This window comes from Nyctereutes procyonoides, unplaced genomic scaffold (assembly GCF_905146905.1).
Source record: "Nyctereutes procyonoides isolate TBG_1078 unplaced genomic scaffold, NYPRO_anot_genome, whole genome shotgun sequence".
Classification (NCBI taxonomy): domain Eukaryota; kingdom Metazoa; phylum Chordata; class Mammalia; order Carnivora; family Canidae; genus Nyctereutes; species Nyctereutes procyonoides.
In genome coordinates, this window is record NW_026575140.1 from 54830353 (window position 1) to 54858078 (window position 27726).

Genomic DNA, 27726 nt, shown 5'->3' on the forward strand with positions numbered 1-27726 from the left:
TATAGTTACTAGTATTTTGCAACTATATGGGAAAAATAAGAATCTGCCTTCTCTTGTTTGTTTGTTTGTTTGTTTTTTCAACAGTTGTCTTCTTCAGGCTTGCCACCTTCTTCATTTGGTAACACGAAAGGTAAGAGTGATTTATTATTAAACTCTAAAGAACAAAGGGATCTCCCTACTGCTAAGTTTTAAAGAGCTACCATCTTATCTACTGGGCTAGGGATGGGAACAGGATAATACAAGGAGCAGCTGTTCTTTAAAAATGGCTTCTCATAAAATATTGACTTTTCAGACCATTTACACGAAATTTAATGACTTGTCTCTTTCACGTGTTGTTAGCACTTCAGAAAGAATACAACAATTACAATGTAATATTTAGTGAACCACTAGTCCAACTTAACCAGTGAAGATCTCTGGTAGAGACCATTTGGTAAAACCAACAATATGTTGAACAGGAAGTCAAAATTTCCAGGTGCCAACCCAGCTTTCCACAGACTCTGGCTATCTGAGGGAAGCCAGGTTGCTTTACGGATCTTGAGATACAGTGTGCTGCCATGGAATCAGCACTGAACCTGGACTTGGGAGAACAGGGCTCATGTCGCACTTACACTTCTGTCACATTGCATGACCTCTCTGGGCCCTTGATTTCTTATCAGTAAAATGAGGATGCTGCATTCTAGGTGACTGCTAAGGTATCTGCAGCTCTTGCGTCTACAACCTCAGACAGTGGCTTACAAGTACTCTTCCTACAATCAAAACATACAAAGTCCCCCTTCCAACTCTGTATGTTGGGACCTGTATTTTTAGTATAATGTTAAAATATACATAATGATGAAAACCTGCTACACTTTTTTTAATTTTTTATTTATTTATGATAGTCACACAGAGAGAGAGAGAGAGAGGCAGAGACACAGGCAGAGGGAGAAGCAGGCTCCATGCACCGGGAACCCGATGTGGGATTCGATCCCGGGTCTCCAGGATCGCGCCCTGGGCCAAAGGCAGGTGCCAAACCGCTGCACCACCCAGGGATCCCCACTTTTTGATAAATTTTGATAAATTTCTAACTAGTTGATATTAGTAAGAAGCTATAGTGATTCAGACTTCCTAACAGAAAATTTACTGTTTGAGGATGTGGCTTGCTCACACTTGAGGCAATTATCCCTATGCTGGTGGATTTAGGAACCCCTGCAACAATCCTGAGGGTCCTTGGGAGCTTGTGACCTACAGGTGGGGAAACCATGGATCTCAGACATGAGGTGGGAAGGGTGGCATCCTTTCTGTTTGGTGAATGCACTGTATTATAGTAATCTGTCCATGGTAGTGTGTTGTTAATGCAAAAATGGTCTTGTGTAAAAACAAACACAGAAACAAAAAAATAACGTATCAGGGGTAGCATTTTTCCTTTGAAGAAAAAACCCTAATTCAACACCTGTCCCTTGGATGTATGTCTAAATTTCACTGCATCATCAAGAGGTTTTCATAGGTGTGAACTAGACTGATTTTAGAGACACAATATATGGCAAATTCTATATCTAACAGTCGAGAGGAAGTTTAATGCTGATGACAAAATACCAAGACTCCTTCTGAAAAGCCTACCTAAGGGTGACGCTGCTGTTCTCACTGTTCTCACTGTGCTGTCTCACACAGATACTGCTTTCCACAATCCAGCCCCCCTCCCCCTCTACAAAAGTCACCTTTCTGTTACTGGTTACTCGTCCTGTCCTTGCCATCAGAGCAAGAGGACTTATTTTCTCATGATTCATTTGTCAGTAGGAAAAAAATTTAAAGTTCATTTTGGTTTGAAATTTTATACCAGCTATTGACTTCAAAAGAGATAGAGAATTGGTGTTTTTTTTAAAAAAAGGAGGCAGAAAGAGAGATCTGAAATAATAAGAATCAGATTAAAAACAACCAATATCCTGAAATCCAGCTAAAAACAAATTATAAATTAAAAATATATAAACACTATGATATGTTTTTAATTCAAATGTTTGTTCCCAAGAACTTTTTAAAGTTATCTTTTGTTTTGATAATACTACATTCACAATTTAAGAATGAGACTTAATTTTGACTTAGAACAAATCATTTGTTGGATTTTCAACTTTTGTTGCATTTACCTTTTCCTTTATTACCTGTACTTTATTACCTGTACCTAAATAGTTTACTCCTAACCTAGGCATTTATTCGTCCTTACTACATGTTTTCAATCTGGACTGTCTCCTGAACGAACAAATGTACCTTTTCATCTATTCAATTTTAACAATATTTAGAGCCAATTTATACATCTGATTTTAATAATTTGGACCAGGAGAAAAATTTGACTAAATATTTTAATTTTTAAAATAGGCTCAGGTTGTTAAGTCATTGGAAACAATTATTTTGCATTTCTATCACTGCAATGTCAAAAGAAAAAAAAAGGTGGGGAAGAGGAGTAGAAAAAGGAAAACAAAGCAAAGCACGTAGAAAAAGAAAAGATTCTGAGCACACTTGGGGCATCATGAATGCTGATGACCACAACAGGAACTCCTCCATATTCCTCTACAAAGGCTCTCAGCACAGAGGATGAACAGAGGCTTATAACATCACAAGAATTAAGCTCCCAACATAAGGCTTTCAAACCCATGATCCATTCCCTCAGCACCTTTGCACAGGATGCAACAATGATCCTTAGAGGAGGGGCTGAGGAAAGAGACCAGGCCAGTGAGACACAAGAGTGTGACACCAACAGGACAACGTTCACCCTCACCATGGGTCACTGTCCAGCTCTGCTTCTACCCTTTAGTTACATCGGTGCTGGGCTGCCACCAGTAACCTGCAACCATGAGCTCTGATGCAGAGATGGCTGTTTTTGGGGAGGCTGCTCCATACCTCCGAAAGTCTGAAAAGGAGCGGATTGAGGCCCAGAATAGGCCCTTCGATGCCAAGAATTCTGTCTTTGTGGTGGACGCTAAGGAGTCCTATGTGAAAAGTACAGTGCAGAGCAGGGAAGCAGGAAAGGTGACAGTGAAGACCGAAGCTGGCACTGTAAGTAACACAAGGAGGGACAGGGAGGCATATCTGGTCCTCTCCTGCTTGGACCATACGCACCAGCTCCTTCTTTTCTTAACAGACTGTCACAGTTAGGGAAGATCAAATCTTCTCCATGAACCCTCCCAAGTATGACAAGATTGAAGACATGGCTATGATGACACACCTGCATGAGCCTGCTGTGCTGTACAACCTCAAAGAGCGTTATGCAGCCTGGATGATCTATGTGAGCATTCCCGTTTTCCTTTCCACTTTTCGCTAACTTAAGATCGTGAACTATGGACTTAAGCTAAAACCAATTAAAGATTTTATTTTCTGATTTGTTTACAAGTTTAAGACTGATCATCTGGCTAGTGTTGTGAATTCTGAAGTATCTGAATATGTTCATGTAACAAATCATCTACTTAATGCTGAATTCGTGGACAAACGAAAGGAAGCATATTGTGTAGGGCACGTGTGGGCAGGAGGCAGCCAGGGAATGATACAATCAAGTTTTAGGACAACTGACACAGTACTCAGGTCCCTCTCATTTGGCAGGGTAAGCAGTATTTCCAAGGCAGATTAATGAGGTGATGGCTGACACAGTAACCTTGTCATTTCCCACAGACCTACTCGGGCCTCTTCTGTGTCACTGTCAACCCCTACAAGTGGCTGCCGGTGTACAACCCCGAGGTGGTGACGGCCTACCGAGGCAAGAAGCGTCAGGAGGCCCCACCCCACATCTTCTCCATCTCTGACAATGCCTATCAGTTCATGCTGACTGGTGAGTGAGTCCATAATTATAATTTATAGAGCCATTTATAAAGTTATAAAGTACATATACTGAGAACAAAGATGACACAGAGGTAGTACTTGGAGAATAAAATGTTCAGCACAGACATAATAGTAATAACAGTATAATCATAGTATACTAATACGATTAGTGTATTATATTATAGTACATAATATAATATAATATAATATAATTGGGGAAATATATTTAGAATAAAATGGGCCAGGGGTGCCTGGATGGCTCATCTTGGTTTTGGTTCATGTTGTGATCTCAGGGTCATGGGACGGAGTCCTGAGTCAAACTCCACTCTCAGTGTGGAATCTGCTGGAGATTCTTTCTCCTCCCCACTCCTCCCCCTCTGATCGTCCCACATCTCCCCTTCATGCATGCTCTTTCTCTAAAATTAATAAATAAAATATTTTTTAAAAATAATAAAATGGACTAGTTTCAAAAGCACAGAGAATTTTGCTTAGGTTTCTATGCTAAAATCCAAACTAATTAATTCATATTCCAGATCAAAATTAACCAAATTTAGATATGAACTAAGCATTTTAATTATAGCTAATATACCATCTCTCCTAAAAAGTAAGCTTTGAAAGCTCATAGTACAAGTTACCACAATTACTACACAAAACTTTGGGTTGACATTAATAACATGATTTTGAACTATGAACCAAGTGAGTAAATGGAATACAGAACTAGCATTCACTTGACATTGATAAATTATCCTCAAAGATCGTATGGTGAAAAGGTGCATTACATATTCTATCACACTAACAGGAGTCAACACACTATTTAGCACATCTTTTGCTACTTATTTAAAAAAGAATATTGTGAAAAAAGAAAAGTAACTATTGATATAATTTTCGTCTGTGAGTGAGAGAGAGCTTTAAAAGACAATTTTGAGTTTACAAAACTTATATGTGCTAAGTATATTTTTCAATATTATCTCTAATTTCTCATTCACAGATCGTGAGAACCAGTCAATCCTGATTACGTATGTAGATTTCATGCCTTTCTTTCTGTTGAATTTTGATCACTGTAGTGGTTACTTAGATTGTCACTTTTTCCTCTGTGTGGACTTGACAGTGGAGAATCTGGTGCAGGGAAGACTGTGAACACCAAGCGTGTCATCCAGTACTTTGCAACAATTGCCATTACTGGAGAGAAGAAAAAAGAGGAATCTACTCCTGGCAAAATGCAGGTGGGTATGATATTCATCCCAGAATAGAAGAAATCCTAGGGGGAAGAAGAAGAAATCCTAGGCTTTCAATAATTTGGCCAAGGTTCTTCAGAGCCATAGCAACCAATTCCAGGTGATGCCAAAATTTGCAAAATAACTCTTGGGTGGCTGGGCTGTGAGAATGAGATGTGTTGCCAGGTACAATAGATAGAAGTTCTCATAAAAACAAAACAAACAAACAAAAAACAAGAAGTTCTCACAACTATTTATTAGGAGGGGAAAAAATGGGCCTAAGACCATATCACTAGAGTACCCCCTCCCCCAATGTGTCTTCCTTCTATTCACTTTACAAAAGCCCTGCTCACAAATTCCCTTTCTCAAATAATCTTTAAAAAAAGAAAGAAATGTGTTTGAGGAAGGAAGGAAGAAAGGAAGGAAGGAAGGAAGGAAGGAAGGAAGGAAGGAAGGAAGGAAGGAAGGAAGGAAGTGACGGAGGGAGGGAAAGAAAGACAGACAGGGAGAGAGGGAAAAAGAAAAAGGAAGCAAGCCAGCCAGCCTCACCCAAAAGTTACAGAATCCTGGGAGCGGGGAACCGAGCAGGGGAGGAAGTTAATGGAAAGGCATTTCAGCAGACTGCAACTCACCTTTCCTGGGGTCTCTTTATCTATCTTACTCATTTCTCTTAAGGGGACCCTTGAAGATCAGATCATCAGCGCCAACCCTCTACTGGAGGCCTTTGGCAATGCCAAGACCGTAAGGAATGACAACTCCTCTCGCTTTGTAAGTCTCCTGGTCTTCCTTCTCATGTGAGGATCAGCACTGACACTTCTGTATATGTGGTATCAATATCTTTCCCATCTGTTTGGTCTGTAGCTAAAGAAAAAAACTTGTCTGCCTTTGAAAATGTACAAAAAGTTTTTCTTTGCCTTTTTAAGGGTAAATTCATCAGGATCCATTTTGGTGCAACAGGCAAACTGGCTTCTGCAGATATTGAAACATGTAAGTTAATGAGGATTAGTGACTGACAATATTTTTTTTAAAGATTTTATTTATTTATCTATTCATGAGAGACAGAGACACAGGCAGAGGGAGAAACAGGCTCCATGCAGGGAGCCCGACATGGAACTCCATCCCAGGTCTGGGCTGAAGGCGGCGCTAAACCGCTGAGCTACCCGGGCTGCCCGACACTATTTTTCTTTGGGGGACTATACTGACAATCTTGTTATCATATTGTATGAACTTTTCGTATGCTTAATTTTCCATTGTGGCTTTTCTTTTCTGTGCGCTCAACTTGACTTTCTAGATCTGCTAGAGAAGTCTCGCGTTACTTTCCAGCTAAAGGCTGAAAGAAGCTACCACATATTTTACCAAATCATGTCCAACAAGAAACCAGAGCTTATTGGTAAGAAGTATCTATGATTTATTTCTACCAGGGAGAATAAAAGCCCTTTTTTTTGTAAGAAATCCCCCTGAAATGTTTTTGATGACCAAAGTAATTCTGTCTATATTTGTTCTTCTTCATGTGTACAGAAATGCTTCTGATCACCACCAACCCATATGACTTTGCCTTTGTCAGTCAAGGTGAAATTACGGTGCCCAGCATTGATGATCAGGAAGAGTTGATAGCCACAGATGTAAGTAATAGGTACAGAACAAGAAGAAACAAATTCATCTTGCAGTATACAACACTCCTCACCACAGAGTGAATGCCGTCCATGGAAAGGCAATATAGGCAATATTACCTTCCAGACTTCCTTACCCTTGGAATAAAATTATAGGATATTTCAATGCCTGCCCTCCAGCCTAGGTATCAGAAAGCTAATAATAGAACATGGTATTTCCACAATTCCTCTATAGTCAGATGTAAACACAAGTTTTGTTTCAAATGTAACTCTGTGGGCTAACAGTATTCCCCTCTACCCTCTATACAACATTTGAAGAAATGAATTCTCTAACCTCAAAAATTCTCTTTTTGGACTCTGTGAGACTTTACTTTCATTTCTGGAACTACAGATTCTCCCCCCCCCCCTTTTTAAGGATCATTACTCTGGCTTATTTTCTTTATACATATACTTTATACATATTTCATGTTTTCTTTCTCATTTCTTAATAGTCAACCTTCTTTGATTAACTTTAATACCAGTGGGAGTATCCCAACATTCCCTAGATAGGATTGAGAGTTGCTTACAAAAAAACACTTCTCTTAAAATATTATTTTCAAAAAATCTATAAACTATTTATGTGCCTTCATCTCATAAATATCAGCTTTTACCAGCTTTGCCTCATTATTATTCATATGTCCAAAAGGGTTAAGGAGTTGAGAAATAAACTCTAGTGTCAGAAGTTTAAAAAAAAAAAAAGCATTATAGTCTTGCTCCAAGACTTTTGTTAATTTCTAGGTGTTTTAAATGGCTTAAGTCAGTGAGCTGGAACTGGAGGTAAAATAATCTGGAGAAAGAGTCTTAGGAGACTTGAGTACTATATAAATGAACACCCCCTGCCTTGTCTGATGTCTTGTCTCCAGTGCATGAGCCTTTGCGAAGCCTAGCATGGCCAACTAAGAAGGTGATCAAAACCTGCTAGAGAAAAAAGACACAACAATATTCCAATAAAGGAGTTCTTTTCACAAATGTCTCTTCCCTGTATGAGTAACAACCAGGTGAACTGCCAGGCATTTCATGGCCAGCTGAGTTGCAACCTGGTATCAGAGATGCACACAGGGAAAAACTCAAGGGCCACTGCTCTTCTCCTCATATCCTCTTCCCAACTGCATCCATCATAACATCCAGGGAGACAGGCTAGGATTCCATATTTGACTCGGACATCACAGGACGAAAAGGAAGCAACAGATTTGTGAGGCAAAGGAAATCCATGAGATAAGAAACCTATGGAGAAAGGCCTCGTTAATGTGGAGAAACAGGAAGAGTGTTGGCCTTGGCATCCAACTTCAAGGCTCTGAGTCTTGGCCAGGTGAGCATGGACAGGTCACACAAGATCTTCACTGTCCCCATGACTCAATCAGAAACTGATGCATACCTATTGATACTGTTTTGTGGAACAAAGTGCTGAAGAATATGATTGCCTTTTGAAAACAGCAAGGTACTAGTCAAGACATAATGAGAAGGTGGGGAGGCAGGCCCCAGTGTCCTGAAGGTGTCTGCCGTGGTGCTAACTGGGAGCTGAGTTAAATTCAACTCTTTCCACAGAGTGCTGTGGACATCCTGGGTTTTAGCCCTGATGAAAAGGCAGCCATCTACAAGCTCACGGGGGCTGTAATGCATTACGGGAACATGAAGTTCAAGCAGAAGCAGAGGGAGGAGCAGGCTGAGCCAGATGGCACGGAAGGTACCACTCCCTGCTCACATCATTCAGCTGACAGAGCCGACACCATCAGTTCAAGGGCAGGGGCCAAGCTTTCACTTTCCTGACCTGACGGCAGGGAAAAGTATTAGATGACAGAAATAACACATGCATGTTCTACACAACTGAGGTTTGTGGAGTTGTGACTTCTGCCCATTCCAATTTTCACTGACTCACTGTTAGCCAGTATTTACCATCTTATTAAAAACCATTTCTATTCCAGTTAATAAATTCCATGCCCACATGCACTGGAAGAAAAAAAAAAAACGATTAGAATTTTCCTGTCACTACTCCTCTAGGTTCGAATTTCTCAAATTATTTTTATCTGTGGTTTACTTTAGCTATATTTTAAATACCATATAAAGCATCAATTCCCTACATTCTAAATTATCCACTCAAAAAAAATTGACTAAAATTAGTGTGACAAATGGTTTTGTCACATTTGCATATATTCCTCTTCAAGCAAAACCTTTTTTTTTTTTTCTTTGTCATTACCCTTCACACCTTAAACTGTGTAAGCTGTGCTTGGTTTCACTGCTGTTGCCTTGTTCTTGCAGTTGCTGACAAGGCGGCCTACCTCCAGAGCCTGAACTCTGCTGACCTGCTCAAAGCCCTCTGCTACCCTAGGGTCAAGGTCGGCAATGAGTATGTCACCAAAGGCCAGACTGTGCAGCAGGTAAACATGACTGAACCCCCCCTGATTTGTCTGAGCCACAGGAAACCCAAGGCTCCATGACTGTGTTCAACTCAAAAAACCAAACCATCACTGTTCTTGAAGGTGTACAACTCTGTGGGTGCTCTGGCCAAGTCCATCTACGAGAAGATGTTCCTGTGGATGGTCACCCGCATCAACCAGCAGCTGGACACCAAGCAGCCCAGGCAGTACTTCATCGGGGTCCTGGACATCGCCGGCTTTGAGATCTTTGATGTGAGTAGTGAATGGACAGAAAATTAGCAAATGCTAATCCCCAGTCATTTGATATTTTCTTAGAGCATTCAAAATTATCTGTATAAAAAGTACAAAATGGAATTTGTGGAAAAGAAGAGCCTCTAAGGAGATTCAAAACAAGTAGTAAATTGGTATAAAGAAAGAACGTTTCTTTCAAGTCTAGAAGTCTCAGAGAATGGTCTGTGAAAAGTTAATAAATATTCAACATTTATCCTGGATCCAAACAGATAGGTAGAGAAATGCTTTCTTAAATTACTCTAAGAGAATATTTAAAGATCTCCTTAGTTAATAGTATTTTCCCTATTGATTTCATGCAAAAAGTAAAGTATTTGAGGAGTTAATTCACCTTCTTTAGAATCATGTCATATATTAAGAAAACAATGTGAACATTTGTAATTTAATAAACCAAAATCCCTTAAATTCAGAAGAAAGTATTAGTAGCTCCTCTATAGGTACAAATACTTAAGTTGTAATTTCCTATACTTATCTTCTCCTATAGTTCAACAGCCTGGAGCAACTGTGCATCAACTTCACCAATGAGAAGCTACAACAGTTCTTCAACCACCACATGTTCGTGCTGGAGCAGGAGGAGTACAAGAAGGAGGGCATCGAGTGGGAGTTCATCGACTTCGGGATGGACCTGGCTGCTTGCATCGAGCTCATTGAGAAGGTCTGTGTGACTTTTCAAGCCTTCAGTACATGAAAAACAAACTGTCCACCTCCTTCTGCTTAACTGCAATCTCAATTCTCAAAGAGCAAGCAGTGGTATTTGATGACATGCTTGTGTACTCTGATCAGTTGTCTGGTGTGTTGCAAGTGATGTATTATTCATGAATAGTTTTTCACAGAAAAATGACTGCAATGCAACAGGCATATACACAGACACCTAGATGCATGTTTCTCCCTCTTATAACTTCACTCTTCTTCACTGTTGTTCCTGCATAATCTCACATGCAGGGGAGAAAGGAATGAAATTGCAGCTAGGCCTCTGAGTACTATCATTGATCCTGGCGATTCCATGATGGTGTGTTGTGCATGGATCATCCTTCATGGGTATCAAGACAGAATGTGTCAAGATGTCTTCCAGGCTGGAAGGGTAGCTCTTCACTTACTGCAGGCATTAACACCTCTGACAACTACTGAATAAACACCAAACCTCTCTACGCTCTTGCCTGGAAAATGAACCCTGAATTCTCCTTTGTCTAGGAGATAGGGCAATAATTCTATCAGTTTTGAATATGTGAAAACATTAAACAATTTCAAATGTGTATTGGGAACTCATAGATACCAAAAAAGTATATAGTTATATGTCAACACTACCTGAAGCAGTGGGAAAGGAAAAGCAAACACAAAAATATTAAAGATGAGAGTATCACATCAGATTAGGTCTACCCAATTTGAGGAATAATCTTATTTTATTTTTTTTTGAGGAATAATTTTAATTTGGTGACATAATATCTCTGCTATTCATGAAAACAACACAGTACTCAGTTCCTGGAACATCAAAATAGTTTAAGGAGACAATTTAAGACTGAAGCAAAATCATCAACATTGGATTTCCTATTAGTCTTTCATATCAAACTTGCCACTGAAACAGGAGTCAATCTGCTTACAAAGCAAAACTAAATTATCATCACTTACCTCCACCGTGGAGAAGGTAACACTGCTCAGAGTACAAAGAGTTCTAATGATACAACATGAGATGCACCCTCCTCCTGGGAATGGGTAATTTTTAATCATTATCCTTAATTTCTCTCCTCTACATACTTTTTTGGGTATATTTTTTATTGGAGTTTGATTTGCCAACATATAGTGTAACACCCAGTGCTCATCCCATCAAGTGCCCCCTTCAGTGCCTGTCACTCAGTCACCCCATTCCCTCGCCCTCCTCTTCATACTTTTGTCATGTCTAGATTTAAGGTGAAGAAAGTTACATTGTCAAGAAGAAAGAAAGCATTTAGATACATACATTTACAGGATAAAGAATTCAGCTTTGAAATGGTAGTCTTGGAATTTAATTTTATACTCTGAACATAATATTTGCCAAATGGCACAGATGGGCGTCTTCTTCTTCTTCTTTTTTTAATTGAGTCTTTCTAGCAAACATACTTCCCATATGTCCTTGGTACATGACTATTTCATCACCTTTCAGTAGCAGAGAAGAGGCAATAAGTAGGATCATGCTTAATTTCTTATCATCCCAAATCTTCTTTTGGAACATTTTCAGGTTTCTACCAAGTATGCATAAACTATTGGAGCATATTTTTCTGAGGAACTCATTAATATCATCCCTTTTTTTCTACTCTCAGCCTATGGGCATCTTCTCCATCCTGGAAGAAGAGTGTATGTTCCCCAAGGCCACAGACACCTCCTTCAAGAACAAGCTGTATGAACAGCACTTGGGCAAGTCCAACAACTTCCAGAAGCCCAAGCCTGCCAAAGGCAAGGCAGAGGCACACTTCTCGCTGGTCCACTACGCAGGCACTGTGGACTACAACATTGCTGGCTGGCTTGACAAGAACAAGGACCCTCTGAATGAGACCGTGGTTGGGCTATACCAGAAGTCTGGAATGAAGACTCTGGCTCTTCTCTTTGCTGGGGGACAAAGTGCTGAAGCAGGTCATTCTTAATATCATTAGTATGTTCACAGAGTCACAAAACAGAAATATATGCTTTATCAGATATAGTTACAGCAAAACCAAACATGAAAAACACTGGCCAATATAGACTTAATGAAAGGAAGGATACTTTATACTAAGTGTGGTATGGTCTCATGACCATAAGCTTTCAGAGATAAAACTGACACTATGGATCGTTTTGTTCATGGCTTCATTTCACCAATGCAGACACACTTAGAGGATAAATGACTTGCTCAAGATCATACAGCTCATTTCTACTATTTTAATAGTACTGGTTCCTTCAAGGATCCAGCTAAGTTGGAGATGAGGAAATCCTCTGTCAAGGCAATAGTGCTTGAGGAATTGAAGTTCTGTTCTCCTAAGTCCCCTAGGACCAGATAGAAGTGACAGTATAGAAGCAAAAGCAAATAGGAAATAGGACCTGCCTGCAGGTTAGTTGAGGCTTACCCACCCGGTACCAAGTATGCAACTTTGCCGGTTCTCTGGGACCAGCATGCATGAAGAGGACATTACTACTCTATCTCTTGGACACTTCCTTCAGGGGACTCACTTTGCTGATCTGGAGGAGAGGAGGCCCATCCCTTCCCCACCTCTGCCCTTTTAATCAACAGTTCTCTTATTGTTTTTGTTTTTCTGAATACTTACAATGTGAGCCAATGCTTCTATTTTCCTATTCTATAGTTGGAGGAAAGATACAGAAAGAAAAACAGGAATGATACAAATGAATGAGTGCAAACTTAAATTCCAGGAGGAATTCTGATAGTCTTCGTACCTATGGACAGTACTTAAAAAGCTATTGCAAATAGTTTTAATTTTTCTATTTTATTTTTCAGAAAGTGGCGGTGGAAAAAAAGGTGGCAAGAAGAAGGGTTCTTCTTTCCAGACAGTGTCAGCCCTTTTCAGGGTACAGTATATTCTTGAAGCCAAAAGATAACTTCTGTAACAAGATTATCATAACTTTAAGCAACTTTTTAAAAGAAATCTACGGTGAAACTGAAAAAAAGCAATGCTGTACAAAGTAAAATTAAAAAATGTGTTAGGAAAAATTTAACAAAACAAAAATCCACAATGTGCTTCTAGTCCTTACAATAAATGAATCAGTTCCCCTTAAAACTCCAAACCTAAAAGATCTAGTGTTGAGCAAATTTCACATGAAATCAAACCCTCTCTTAAAAGCAATCACTGCAGTCAGTTATATTTACTTTATTCATGAAATGGGGCACATTAAGTACAGATCATTGACAGGGACTTTTATGTAGATGCAACAAAAAAGGACTTCAAAACTTTTCATATGATTTACAGGAGAATTTAAATAAGCTGATGACCAATCTGAGGAGCACTCATCCCCACTTTGTACGCTGTCTCATTCCCAATGAAACTAAAACTCCTGGTAAGACATTTATGATATCCAAGTAAGACTCCAGTGTAACTTCTTATGAGACTACTACAATAGAAAACACATCCTTTTTTTTTTTCTTTCTTTCTTTTAAGGGGCCATGGAGCATGAACTTGTCCTGCACCAGCTGCGGTGTAACGGTGTGCTGGAAGGGATCCGCATCTGCAGGAAGGGGTTCCCAAGCAGGATTCTTTATGCAGACTTCAAACAGAGGTTTGTGTCTCATTATTTTTCCCTTTCAATGTGCTAGTCTAGATCAATATCACCACACTGTTCAAACATCTTTTAACTTCCTTGAAATGCAATTAATTGAAAGGTGATCTTAAAAGAGTGAAGGCTTGCTTTATATTATCGTAAGTTTTTAAACATATTTTCCCAAGGTTCAACTAAAGCACTGCTTGATTTTAATGAAAATTTTTTTCTCCAAAGCTCATTCTACATATTTTCAATGATAGCTAGTAAGAAAAAAAACCACACTTTTACATTCTTTATATCCTGATAGATACAAGGTTCTAAATGCGAGTGCTATCCCAGAAGGTCAGTTCATTGACAGTAAGAAGGCTTCTGAGAAACTTCTAGGGTCTATTGACATCGACCACACCCAGTACAAATTCGGTCATACCAAGGTACCATCAACCTAAATCTATCTCTATCATAATTTCATCACCTTTGGACTTTCTCATGAGTGGAAATAACATATTTAGCTTGTTCTCTGGCAAGGTTTTCTTTAAAGCTGGCCTGTTGGGAACTCTAGAGGAGATGCGAGATGAAAAGCTGGCTCAACTCATCACACGCACCCAAGCCGTGTGCAGGGGCTATCTGATGAGGGTGGAATTCAAGAAGATGATGGAGAGGAGGTGAGGGACTGAATCCAAGTCCTCATTCTCTGCATTTTCATAGTTGAATATGATATAGTCATTTACTTCTGTTGAGTGACAATCACTGTCCAATCATTCCTTATTTGCATTTTTTATCATTCCTACAGAGAGTCCATTTTCTGCATCCAGTACAACGTCCGTGCTTTCATGAATGTCAAGCACTGGCCCTGGATGAAGCTGTATTTCAAGATCAAGCCACTCCTCAAGAGTGCAGAGACAGAAAAGGAGATGGCCAATATGAAGGAAGAGTTTGAGAAGACCAAGGAAGAGCTGGCTAAGTCAGAGGCAAAAAGGAAAGAGCTTGAAGAGAAGATGGTAGCTTTGATGCAAGAGAAAAATGACCTGCAGCTCCAAGTTCAATCTGTGAGTGTCCACTGCACAGCTCAACCACTTCTTAACCTCCATATACTGTGGAGTGGATATGAAAAAGTTGTAGCTTAAGGTTTCTGATCAATGGTTTCCACTAGCCCAAGTGCTGCAATTGTCATTCAAAAATACGAAGACTCAGACCAAAAGAAGCAATAGATGTGAAGTCACCAATTATGCTGTTTCTGATCACAGGCACATTCATATACAGTACGGTCATCAATGACCAAAGTCATTCTTTTTTTTTTTTTTAGATTTTATTTATTCATGAGAGATAGATAGAGATAGAGATAGAGATAGAGATAGAGATGGAGATAGAGAGGGGGTGGGCAGAGACAGGCAGAGGGAGAAGCAGGCTCCAAGCAGGGAGCCTGATGTGGAACTCCATCCCAGGTCTCCAGGATCAGGCCTTGGGCTGAAGGTGGCACTAAACCGCTGAGCCACCCAGGCTGCCCAATGAGCAAAGTCATAAAGATGACCATGGACATTTTCCTTTCTTTATAGAACCTTCTCTTAGGTGAGACTGTTCTTTCCTTAGTGGATATTTGTGTACATAAATAGAGGCTATGTTGTTCTTACCAAGGCAGGGAAAGGTTAAATTATTAACTCCCTTGAATGTGAGGAAACGGAATCCTAGAATTAATAAGTGATGTTTCCAAAGTAGCACAGGTGTAGATTTTCCCAAAAGACTAGTTTTTCCTGATCTGACCTTCCATACATGGATAGTTGGAGGAAATCTGTTATTATAATCAATACATTAAAAGTACTAACATTTTGTCCATTAGACTTTTAAAAGTTGGCATATGGGGGTGCCTGCGTGGCTCGGGGTTGAGTGTCTGCCTTTGACTTAGGTCGTGATCCAGGGGTCCCGAGATTTGAGTCCCACATTGGACTCCCCACAGGGAGCCTGCTTCTCCCTCTGCCTATGCCTCTGCCTCTCTCTCCATGTCTCTCATGAATAGATAAAATCTTTAAAAATTAAAATAAATAAAGTTGGCATTGTGTTGATCAAACTGGTTAAGTCACAAAAATATCCATGTTTTAATAAATTACTGTGTGATTATAGATATAGCTCAAATTATATCATTTCATTTCTCTCATTAGGAAGCAGATGGCTTGGCTGATGCAGAGGAGAGATGTGACCAGCTGATTAAAACCAAAATCCAGCTGGAGGCGAAGATCAAGGAGGTGACTGAGAGAGCAGAGGATGAGGAGGAGATCAATGCTGAGCTGACGGCCAAGAAGAGGAAACTGGAGGACGAGTGTTCAGAGCTCAAGAAAGATATTGATGACCTTGAGCTGACCCTGGCCAAGGTTGAAAAGGAGAAGCATGCCACAGAGAACAAGGTATGAAACATATTCTGTTCCACCACAGAGAGATTCTGCCCCCCTACTAAGCTGCTTTAGAGCAGGTATCATTTCTTTTTTAATTTTTCAAGGTGAAAAACCTCACAGAAGAGATGGCAGGCCTGGATGAAACCATCGCAAAGCTGACCAAGGAGAAGAAGGCCCTCCAAGAGGCCCACCAGCAGACCCTGGATGACTTGCAGGCAGAAGAGGACAAGGTCAACACCCTGACCAAAGCTAAAACCAAGCTAGAGCAGCAAGTGGATGATGTAAGTATGAAAAACACAGTATTTCGTCTCAACAGTTGTGACATGCTCATAAGCCCTTCACTGTGGCTTTGAAAATAATAATTAAAATTCCCATGCTATTTGGTGTATCTTTTAAAATTCTCCTGTGATGGTTAGTAACATATGGCTCAGTGCCTTAGGACTGAAATAAATAAAATCCACAATATATTCAGCTTGAAGGATCTCTGGAACAAGAAAAGAAACTCCGCATGGACCTAGAAAGAGCCAAGAGGAAACTAGAGGGAGACCTAAAGTTGGCCCAAGAATCCACAATGGATGTCGAAAATGATAAGCAGCAACTCGATGAGAAACTCAAAAAGTGAGTCAATTCAAGTGAAATATATGTTTTAAAGACCTCTAAACTATTACTTCAGGGCACACTGGGAAAAAAATGGTACCTTAGACTTTTTTAACGAAAATGGTATATTATTGACTTATAAAAACATATATAGTATTCAGATCCTTAACACAGCAGTATAAAGACATTCCACTGTTCATGAGAAAGAAAACTGGTAAAAGAATTGATGGAGAGCTTATATGTTGCTCCTCTAACAGGAAAGAGTTTGAAATGAGCAATCTGCAAAGCAAGATTGAGGATGAGCAGGCTCTAGCAATGCAGCTACAGAAAAAGATCAAGGAGTTACAGGTGAGGAAGAGCCTCCACTTCTGCGCATTATAGGAATCAAAGCTGCCGTGAGTCAGCATTAATGTCCATGTGTCACTCCCAGGCCCGCATCGAGGAGCTGGAGGAGGAAATCGAGGCAGAGCGCGCCTCCAGGGCCAAAGCAGAGAAGCAGCGCTCTGACCTCTCCCGGGAACTGGAGGAGATCAGCGAGCGCCTGGAAGAAGCTGGTGGGGCCACATCTGCCCAGATTGAGATGAACAAGAAGCGGGAGGCCGAGTTCCAGAAGATGCGCAGGGACCTGGAGGAGGCCACCCTGCAGCACGAAGCCACAGCGGCTACCCTGAGAAAGAAGCACGCGGACAGCGTGGCTGAGCTCGGGGAGCAGATAGACAACCTGCAGAGGGTCAAGCAGAAGCTGGAGAAGGAGAAGAGTGAGATGAAGATGGAGATCGATGACCTTGCCAGTAACATGGAGACTGTCTCCAAAGCCAAGGTTTTTATGAACTTGTCCCCTTTCCATTTTATTTGCAAGATTCAAAATGATACTTTATATATGAATATATCTACTCTAACTGTACAAACTTTAAATGTTATCTCATTTTACTTTTTTATTTAAATGCAATTAATTAACATTTAGTTTATTAGTTTCAGAGACAGAGATCAGCGAATCATCAGTCCTTATATATAACACCCAGTGCTCATTTCATCACGTGCCCTTCTTAATGTCTTCACCCACTTACCCCATCCCCCTGCCCCCCTCCCCTCCCACAACCCTCAATTTGCTTCCTATGATTAAGAGTCTCTTATGGTTTGTCTCCCTCTCTGATTTCATCATTTTTTTCTTTCCCTATGATCCTGTTTTGTTTCTTAAATTCCATGAGATTGTATGATAATTGTCTTTCTCTGATTGACCTGTTTCACTTAGCATATACCCTCCAGTTCCAACCATGTCATTGCAAATGGCAAGATTCCATTTTTTAAATGGCTGAGTATTATATATATAATATATATAATACACATCTTCTTTGTTCATTCATCTGTCAATGGACATGTGGGTTCTTTCCATAGTTTGGCTATTGTCAACATTGTTGCTATAATGTTACTTTATTTTTAAATTATTCCTATTATGCCTATTAGGCATCACTATATTGAAATGAATCATTTTGATCTTCCTATCTGATCTGTAGAAATCATGCTAACTTTTGTCACTATGACCATGAAAGAATGTAATTTCAGGGGGGAGAAATTCTCTAAAAATCATACTCCACATGAGGCAGAATTTAAATGATGCTCATGTTTTCCAAAGACAATAACCTACTTTTCATAACCATTTATTTATTCCTATGGCCCAAATTATGTGCCTCTACATCCAAGGTACCGTGCAGAGCTTTGGAGTGGATAGAAAAGTAAATACAATTCAGCTCCTTTTCATAAGCAGTTACCCCAAATCCAGACTTAAAATAAAAACGTATCATCTTTCTCTGTTTTTCACTTCCCACCACAGGGAAACCTTGAAAAAACATGCCGCACCCTGGAGGACCAGCTTAGTGAAGTAAAAACAAAGGAAGAGGAACAACAACGCCTTATCAATGAGCTGTCAGCCCAGAAGGCTCGTTTGCACACAGAATCAGGTCAGTGGGCACATGCGGCCAGCACACAGAGAGCCAGAGAACCAAAGGCGAGCCTCCATTTGTGAATGCACTTGAACAGCCATCATTTCTTAAGCCACACATGTCCATTTATCATTCATTTGTATTTCCTTTTTCTTTTCACTGAGAGACAGTAAAAAGAATGATTATAAGCTATAACTGGAGGAAATTAAGCTCCCTGGACTGAGATTTTTGTTGCCTCAGCATTACTAAAAAAAGAAAGAAGGAAGGAAGGAAGGAAGGAAGGAAGGAAGGAAGGAAGGAAGGAAGGAAGGAAGGACCTAAAATATCCAAAAAAGCTCACATTTTTGAAAAAGCAAGAAATAACCATCTCAACCCCATCAAAATTCTTAAGTTATTCTTTTCATTACTGGAGTAAGAGTTCTAATATTACAGCATTCTTTAAATTAGTCTTCACCTAGCCAACAGAACTAAATCATTCATGTTTTGTCTTTCACAGGTGAATTTTCACGACAGCTAGATGAGAAAGAAGCTCTAGTGTCTCAGCTATCACGAGGCAAACAAGCATTTACACAACAGATTGAGGAATTAAAGAGGCAGCTGGAAGAGGAGTCTAAGGTGAGAATTCTCCAGTCGAGACTTTCAATCACTTAACTTTGCAGCATGACACCCTTTGAACTTCCCTTAGAGAGTATCAATGACTAGAACATAAATGTACAATGCACACTTTTTGGTTGGTCCAGGCCAAGAATGCCTTAGCCCATGCACTGCAATCAGCCCGCCATGACTGTGACCTGCTGCGGGAACAGTATGAGGAGGAGCAGGAGGCCAAGGCTGAGCTGCAGAGGTCAATGTCCAAGGCCAACAGTGAGGTCGCCCAGTGGAGGACCAAATATGAGACAGATGCCATCCAGCGCACGGAGGAGCTAGAGGAGGCTAAGTATGGGCTCTAATGATAGAGGAAGAAAGAAAAGTTTAAAATTAGTGAAGGAAAAATAATAAAAAGAAAGAATATTTCAAGCATGAAGACAAAAGGAAAGTTTTATCTGATTATACAGTTGAGGAATCCATCATCTTCCCCTTACAGACCATGCATGTCCACTGAAGAATGGACCAAGACCACAGCTCTCCCTGCATTTTGTTCTATTACAAAAATATCTTAAATTCCTTTCCACTGAAATGAAAAAAAATTATCAGTACACCCTTTAAGAATTAAGTAGAATTTCTTTCAGTATAAGGAAAAATGGAAATAGTGCTATATTATTATGAATGTTCTAATTAACAATAACCAGTTTTCCCTATCTAGAAGTTCAGAATAAGACTATCATACTGTCATTATTTAACTAACAATCAGTATCAATAAACTGATTTACTAATAACACACACTTGTTATGGAATAAAACTCATGGGAATGACACATGGAAGGGAAATAATCATTATGTTCCCAGTGAAGGAAACTTCTCTAAATTAGATTTATCTTCAGTGGTTGCTAAAATTAAACTGAATGAGGGGGTCTGGCAGGCATTTGCAGAGGGAGCATTTCACAGAAGTATTAGCTAGTGAGGGAAGCAGTAAGACTTTGGAGGGCTTTTGGAAAATATAATTCTGGAACAGTATTTAATGGCCGGGGCACAAGACCCAAAAAGTTAGTGATTAATCCTATGACCTCACATGCATCACTTTGGGCTGCAGTTTCATTTATGAACAGTAAAGAAGGTCAATGGATATCACACCAAAGAGGAAACCTCAAATATCTTAGGCATCACGAAGAAATTAGTATTTCGAAGGCTATGCTTTGAAGAATAACAAAAAGTTTCCAATTTCAGAAAAGCATCTTGCTTTTCATCTATATTAATTTGGAAATTACTGGATAAATTTTCCTAAAGCAACTCTTTTTTTTTTTAATTTTTTTAATCCTTTGGGTGGCGGGGGGAGGCCAGATGGCCTGAGTTTTAAAACGCCCACATATCCATATTAAACACACTTAAGTGTTAAAAAACACTTAAGAACACTATCTAGTCCTAGCATTCTTTGATGATATGTCTCCTGTTCACAGCTGTCATGTACTCACATTGTTCACTCAGCTGACGTGCGTGGGGAGGGCTGTGGTCTTGGCCCATTCTTCAGTGGACATGCACTGTAAAGAGAAGATAGCAGTCTCTACCACTGTATAATCAGATAGGCCCATTCAGTCTCTCTCTGACTCTCACATGCATGCACACACTACCACCACACATATGAAAAAGGCCTCATGAATATGTTCAACAACCCCTGATACGAAGATAAAAATTCACTAGGGAAAACTAAAGAGACAAAATGGGTACTAAGAAGACATTTTAGAAAACCTTAACAATTTATGGACATAGAAGCAAAGAATCTTGGGGGAAATATGCTTTCCTGGTCAGCAGCTTTATAAAGTTCACTGTGGTAGCTCTAAACCTGCTCTTGGTCACTTGCACTGACCAACATTTTAGGAAGAAGCTGGCCCAGCGTCTGCAGGAAGCTGAGGAACATGTGGAGGCTGTGAATTCCAAATGCTCTTCTCTAGAAAAGACAAAGCAGCGGCTCCAGAGTGAGGTGGAGGACCTCATGATTGACATGGAGAGATCTAATGCGGCCTGTACTGCCTTGGACAAGAAGCAGAGGAACTTCGACAAGGTGACCCACAATGACCAGCTTTCCTGGGGGGAAGTGGCCTCATTCCTGATTACAGAGGCTTAGTTCTGATGTACTTCCAGGTCCTGGCAGAGTGGAAACAGAAGTATGAGGAAACACAGGCTGAACTGGAGGCCTCTCAGAAGGAGGCCCGGGCTCTCAGCACTGAGCTGTTCAAGGTCAAGAACGCCTATGAGGAATCCCTGGATCACCTTGAAACCCTGAAGCGAGAGAACAAGAACTTGCAGCGTAAGTCTTTGTCACCATTCTACTTCAAAAATGGTAGGGAGACAAGTTTTCATTTCTCTCAATTGAATGTGGTATTTTACTATTAACCCACAGAGGAGATTTCTGACCTGACAGAGCAGATCGCAGAGGGGGGAAAGCATATCCACGAATTAGAGAAAGTAAAGAAACAAACAGATCAAGAGAAGAGTGAACTACAGGCTGCCCTGGAGGAAGCAGAGGTACATGTTCCATTTACTCACTTATGCATTACAAATAAATTGAAAAATTAATAGCAGCTGAGGGTTATCGTGTTGCAAAGCTGCAGGGGATAACTCATTCAGTGAAAAATACTGTACTGTTCCCTGGGAATGCAGAACTAACAGGGTAAATTAAGATGTATGAAAGTTTGTGCATTTTTTTAATGCCTTCTTCAAGAAACCATCATAATGCGCAACACAAACAGCAAGCAGCTCTTTAGGTAACAATCAGGAAAACACCATCAGAAAGATGTGACTGCTGATGGACCGTCCCCCTATCCCAGGAATGTGGGTTCCACTTCCCTCTCCTGCTCCCAGAGGTTGCTCTAAAGACACAGCCTTGGGCTAGTGGTGTGGTGTTGAGAACTCCTATATGGTATATGTTGACTAAATCTACTTAAGGCCCCTTTGTAAGCTTTTAGAATTTGGTAGGCGGATGCGGGGGTCCATTCATCTTCCTGCCACCCAAGACAAGCCTCTCATGTAAATTCCCTTTGCTCTGATTAAACTGCCACTACCAAGCTGGAGTGGCCTGCCTCTTAATTTGGTCCTTCTGTACCCTCTAGGTATAGGGGCCAGTCTCAGATTACACCTCAGATTACTCCTGAGAGGGTCACAAGTCAAGAGTAACCTGAAACTTGCTTTTCATAAAGGGATCTCTTGAGCATGAAGAAGGCAAAATCCTTCGCATCCAGCTTGAGTTAAACCAGGTGAAATCTGAGATTGACCGCAAAATTGCTGAAAAAGATGAAGAGATAGATCAGCTAAAGAGGAACCATCTCAGAGTGGTGGAGTCAATGCAGAGCACCCTGGATGCTGAGATCAGGAGCAGGAATGATGCCCTGCGGATCAAGAAGAAGATGGAGGGAGATCTCAATGAAATGGAAATCCAGCTGAACCATGCCAATCGCCAGGCTGCAGAGGCAATAAGGAATCTTAGAAACACGCAAGGAATATTGAAGGTACACTGGGATAAACATGTATGGTGTTATACAGTTTGGGTGTAACTGTAATTGATGTGACATAAATCTAAATAATATGGTAGTCAGTTGAAAATTTTACAAACACACCTAAAGAAACCTGGAAAGTCTAAGACAAAGTTCACTTTGTCGACTGAAGAGAAGACAATTCAAAATCACTTCATTTATATAAACTTCACTTGTATAATGTATATATATATATACACATATTTTTTAATAAATTAATTTTTTATTGTCCAATTTACCAACATACAGAATAACACCCAGTGCTCATCCCATTAAGTGCCCCCCTCAGTGTCCGTCACCCATTCACCCCCACCCCCCGCCCCCCTTCCACCATCCCTAGTTCATTTCCCAGAGTTAGGAGTCTTTATGTTCTGTCTCCCTTTCTGATATTTCCCACACATTTCTTCTCCCTTCCCTTATATTCCCTTTCACTATTATTCATATTCCCCAAATGAATGAGAACATACACTGTTTGTCCTTCTCCGATTGACTTACTTCACTCAGCATAATACCCTCCAGTTCCATCCACGTCGAAGCAAATGGTGGATATTTGTCGTTTCTAATGGCTGAGTAATATTCCATTGTATACATAGACCACATCTTCTTTATCCATTCATCTTTCGATGGACACCGAGGCTCCTTCCGTTTGGCTATTGTGGACATTGCTGCTAGAAACATCGGGGTGCAGGTGTCCCGGCGTTTCATTGCATCTGAATCTTTGGGATAAATCCCCAGCAGTGCAATTGCTGGGTCATATGGCAGGTCTATTTTTAACTCTTTGAGGAACCTCCACACAGTTTTCCAGAGTGGCTGCACCAGTTCACATTCCCACCAACAGTGTAAGAGTGTTCCCTTTTCTCCGCATCCTCTCCAACATTTGTTGTTTCCTGCCTTGTTAATTTTCCCCATTCTCACCGGTGTGAGGTGGTATCTCATTGTGGTTTTGATTTGTATTTCCCTGATGGCAAGTGATGCATAGCATTTTCTCATGTGTATACACATATATTTTAAAAATATATATTTATACTTGTTTAACATATAAAACAACATCATTAAAGTAGCTCATCCTGAAGATGCTTTCTTGATCTGAAATTTTGTAGCTTTAGCCGTGGTTATTCTTTTATGGCTCAATATATAAAATAGAACAACCCTGTTCTTTTGAGGAAATCTGCTACTCTAGGCTACAAAGACTTGTCATTAAAGAGACTTGCAGATTTTCCCTCTCTAATCATACTCTAAGTTATTGAGAACAAAGTGTGTATGTGACTCTAAATTTGTAACTGAAGCATGAGTAACAGTCTTTGCCTCTTTCTGTGTAGGACACTCAGCTACACTTGGATGATGCCATCAGAGGCCAAGATGACCTTAAAGAACAACTGGCAATGGTAGAGCGCAGAGCTAATCTGATGCAGGCTGAGACTGAAGAGCTAAGGGCATTGCTGGAACAGACTGAGAGAAGCAGGAAGGTGGCAGAGCAAGAACTTCTGGATGCTAGTGAGCGTGTGCAACTCTTGCATACCCAGGTGAGGTTCAGGACAATAGTTGAGCAAATGTACTTCCTAAAGTTGAAGATAATTTGAGGGGATAAGCTTGCTTGTAAAGTAAGGAGTAACTTTGGTAGGGTCCTTTCCTGAAGTTCTGGAAAATGTATATTACTAAGACATAGAGGGGCCTAGCCAGTTCACAGGTATATTTATTTATGTGCTCACATAATCATGTTGATTTGAAAAAATTTAGAGTTCTAGAAACTTCTGTAAAAAAGCAGAGAAGGGGGATCCCTGGGTGGCGCAGCGGTTTGGCGCCTGCCTTTGGCCCAGGGCGCGATCCTGGAGACCCGGGATCGAATCCCATGTCGGGCTCCCAGTGCATGGAGCCTGCTTCTCCCTCTGCCTGTGTCTCTGCCTCTCTCTCTCTCTCTCTCTGTATGACTATCGTAAATAAATAAAAATAATAAAAAAAAAGCAGAGAAGGCTATCTAATAATAACCATATATATGACATTAGTGGCCATCTTGTCTTTTGCAACTCTAAGCTGCAAATAGATAAGCAAATAAGAGAGATGAAAAAGAATACACCACCAAGTTATTTGTATGTATCCTGTATGCACATAAAGCTAACTACATGAAATATAAAAAGAAGCTTTTCATTCAAATTCACAGAGGCCATAGTTACTGGTGCTCAGCATTTGTTGTTTATAATGGATGTGCTAAATAAATGGTGGTATATCCTTAGAAGGTTTATAATAAGCAGCCGTTATAGTATGCATTTCTATTGCCATGAAAAGAAGTTCACAAAATAGAATGTGAAAAGAGCAACTTAAAAATAATATATAAAGGATGGTAATTTTTATTAAAAATATATAGGAGGGCAGCCCCGGTGGCACAGCGGTTTAGCGCCGCCTGCAGCCCAGGGTGTGATCCTGGAGACCCAGGATCGAGTCCCACATCAGCCTTCCTGCATGGAGCCTGCTTCTCCCTCTGCCTGTGTCTCTGCCTCTCTCTTCGCTCTCTCTGAATGAATAAATAAATCTTTAAAAAAAAAAAAATATATATATATATATATATAGGAAATATCCAGAAGGATAAACAAAAGTGTTATCAATGGTTATCTCTGGGTAGTGCGAGTACAATACTTATTCTTTACCTCTTATTTTGCTAATTTGTATATTCTACTTTTTATAATAAACATATATTATGATATACTTTTTAAAAATTGCAATAAAGGAAATAGCCATCATGGAAATGTTAAAATCACACACTACTACAAATAATTTTAAATTCAAATTAAAATACATTTTTCTTACTCATTCTTAGTATCCTTGAATTGATTAAATATTTCAAATACTATCAACTTTCCAAAACATAACAGATGCTTGGTTCATTTTTGTACCAATAGTGATGCTATGTATGCCCTTTAAATATAAACCCAGCCAAACATGAATGGACAACTAAAAATTAGTAATCCATTTTCCATGAGCTACACGGTGCTACATGGTACAGCACTTTAAATTTTTTCTTGAGTCAGGATTCTGCTTCATGCTTACAAGCAGTCACTGATAATAGTCAAACACCATTGGTATCAAAGATCAAATTCTATCTGGAAGAATTTCAGAAAACATTCATTAACAGATATACAGATAAAAAACTTAAGACTCAACTTTTGATTTGGTTTTTATCCCGAAATTTTCATGAATCAAGAATTTTTGCCTAAGTACACTAGTCAAAATGAAAATGTAAACAGAATATAATTAAATGGGCTTCCCTTTCTTATTTTAATAAATTTTAACCAGAACACCAGTCTGATCAACACCAAGAAGAAGCTGGAGACAGACATTTCCCAGATCCAGGGAGAGATGGAGGACATCGTCCAGGAAGCCCGCAACGCAGAGGAGAAGGCCAAGAAGGCCATCACCGACGTGAGCAGAGGGCAGCACGGTGATCGTCAAATTTGAATCTTGATGTGCTCACTTCCCTTTCTCAACTGGTTTTGTTTTACTGCTGATCAGGCGGCCATGATGGCCGAGGAGCTGAAGAAGGAGCAGGACACCAGTGCCCACCTGGAACGGATGAAGAAGAACCTGGAGCAGACAGTGAAGGACCTGCAGCATCGTCTGGATGAGGCAGAGCAGCTGGCCCTGAAGGGCGGGAAGAAACAGATCCAGAAACTGGAGGCCAGGGTAGGTGCCCATCACTTCATTCAATTCCCCACCTGCTCATACAGCTAGTTACAGCCAAACTGCTAAACACTTTTGTTCTCTTCCAGGTGAGGGAGCTTGAAAATGAGGTTGAAAATGAACAGAAGCGCAATGTTGAGGCTGTCAAGGGTCTTCGTAAACATGAGAGAAGAGTGAAGGAACTCACTTACCAGGTGACCCACCATTCCATATATCTCAGGCCTACTACTCTCAAGAAAATAAAAATGATGAGTCATTTTCAGTGACAACACTGTTTGCTACCTCTCTCATTTCAGACTGAGGAAGATCGCAAGAACGTTCTTAGGCTGCAGGACTTGGTGGACAAATTGCAAACCAAAGTTAAAGCCTACAAGAGACAAGCTGAAGAGGCTGTGAGTAGCTTCACAATGAGGAAGAAAAGTTCAGGAACAGGCCCAGGTTGTGTGGAGTCTTTAGTTTATGGTATTTAAGAGCCTTTCTTTAAGGCAAAAGAGTATAAAATTAGATGTGAAAATGAATATTCGGAATGAAAAATGTTTACCAGTAATTACTAGAACCTTAGGAGACCTCCTTAAGCAATTTTCCAGCCATGTTACTTTAGAAATGTTTCTTGGTTACCATCTACTTCCCTCCCTTATCTGGAACGCTCCACTACTCCCAGGAATCTCCAGCACTCACAGGGGCTGCACACGAGGGCTCTGAAGTCTAAGCTCTGTTAAATGAACTTCACAACAAATCCATCAGAACATTTTTCATTTGGCTCCTTTCTCATCATCTATCTTGTCCTGTTAATTCAGAAACTTTTCTTAAGTTTCTCTTCACCCAGTACTACCACTGTGCCTACTTTTAAAAGTTTGTCTCACAGATCCAGATTCCAACTACTTTGATCTTCCAGTTGACATTGTAGCATCTTAAGTTTGCCAAGAAGAGAATCAAGTGAGAGAGACAAAACCGGGGTGGGGGTGGGGGGTTGTAAGCCCACTTGTTCACAAAGGCGACTGTGTGAGATGCCTTGCACCCAAATAAGTACATGACCAAATAAAAGAACCTTTGCTTTCTCATTTATGAAGTAAATCCAGTAGCTGCTTCTCATAACAAAGGCAGTGAGAATCCGAAAATGTCAAATATTCATATTCTCTGAAATGCGTTTCTTGTCTCAGGAGGAACAATCCAATGTCAACCTTGCCAAGTTTCGCAAGATCCAGCACGAGCTAGAGGAGGCAGAGGAGCGGGCTGACATTGCCGAGTCCCAGGTCAACAAGTTGCGGGTGAAGAGCCGAGAGGTTCACACGAAAGTCATAACTGAAGAGTAATTCATTATTATGCTGAAAGGTGACCAAAGAAATGTGCAAAATGTGAAATTCTTTGTCACGAAGCATGTCATTATATAACATCAAGGCAATAAAATCTGCAGACAATTTTCCAATCTAAAAATACATGTCTCTCTTAATTACACGTTCTGCAGTGGTATTAACTTAACTCATTTCTT

General features: G+C 40.2%; 1 protein-coding gene across 1 annotated transcript; it reads left to right on the top strand.

Moving 5' to 3' along the window:
- Nucleotides 1-99: 99 nt before the first annotated feature.
- MYH4 (myosin heavy chain 4) lies at nucleotides 100-27557 on the top strand. The gene is made up of 39 exons (XM_055306682.1): nucleotides 100-130; nucleotides 2783-3024; nucleotides 3110-3253; nucleotides 3634-3790; nucleotides 4769-4796; nucleotides 4889-5003; nucleotides 5670-5762; nucleotides 5918-5981; nucleotides 6286-6384; nucleotides 6513-6616; nucleotides 8189-8327; nucleotides 8900-9018; nucleotides 9121-9270; nucleotides 9791-9961; nucleotides 11601-11910; nucleotides 12764-12834; nucleotides 13233-13320; nucleotides 13422-13539; nucleotides 13829-13952; nucleotides 14047-14183; nucleotides 14312-14567; nucleotides 15675-15917; nucleotides 16010-16186; nucleotides 16378-16523; nucleotides 16760-16850; nucleotides 16933-17322; nucleotides 18334-18460; nucleotides 18939-19057; nucleotides 19183-19379; nucleotides 20914-21097; nucleotides 21178-21343; nucleotides 21437-21561; nucleotides 22233-22541; nucleotides 23885-24088; nucleotides 25854-25979; nucleotides 26070-26240; nucleotides 26327-26431; nucleotides 26534-26629; nucleotides 27398-27557. Exons 2-39 carry the CDS (start codon nucleotides 2821-2823, stop codon nucleotides 27548-27550), a joined length of 5820 nt encoding a protein of 1939 aa, XP_055162657.1. The 5' UTR covers nucleotides 100-130; nucleotides 2783-2820; the 3' UTR covers nucleotides 27551-27557.
- The last annotated feature ends 169 nt before the right edge of the window (nucleotides 27558-27726 follow it).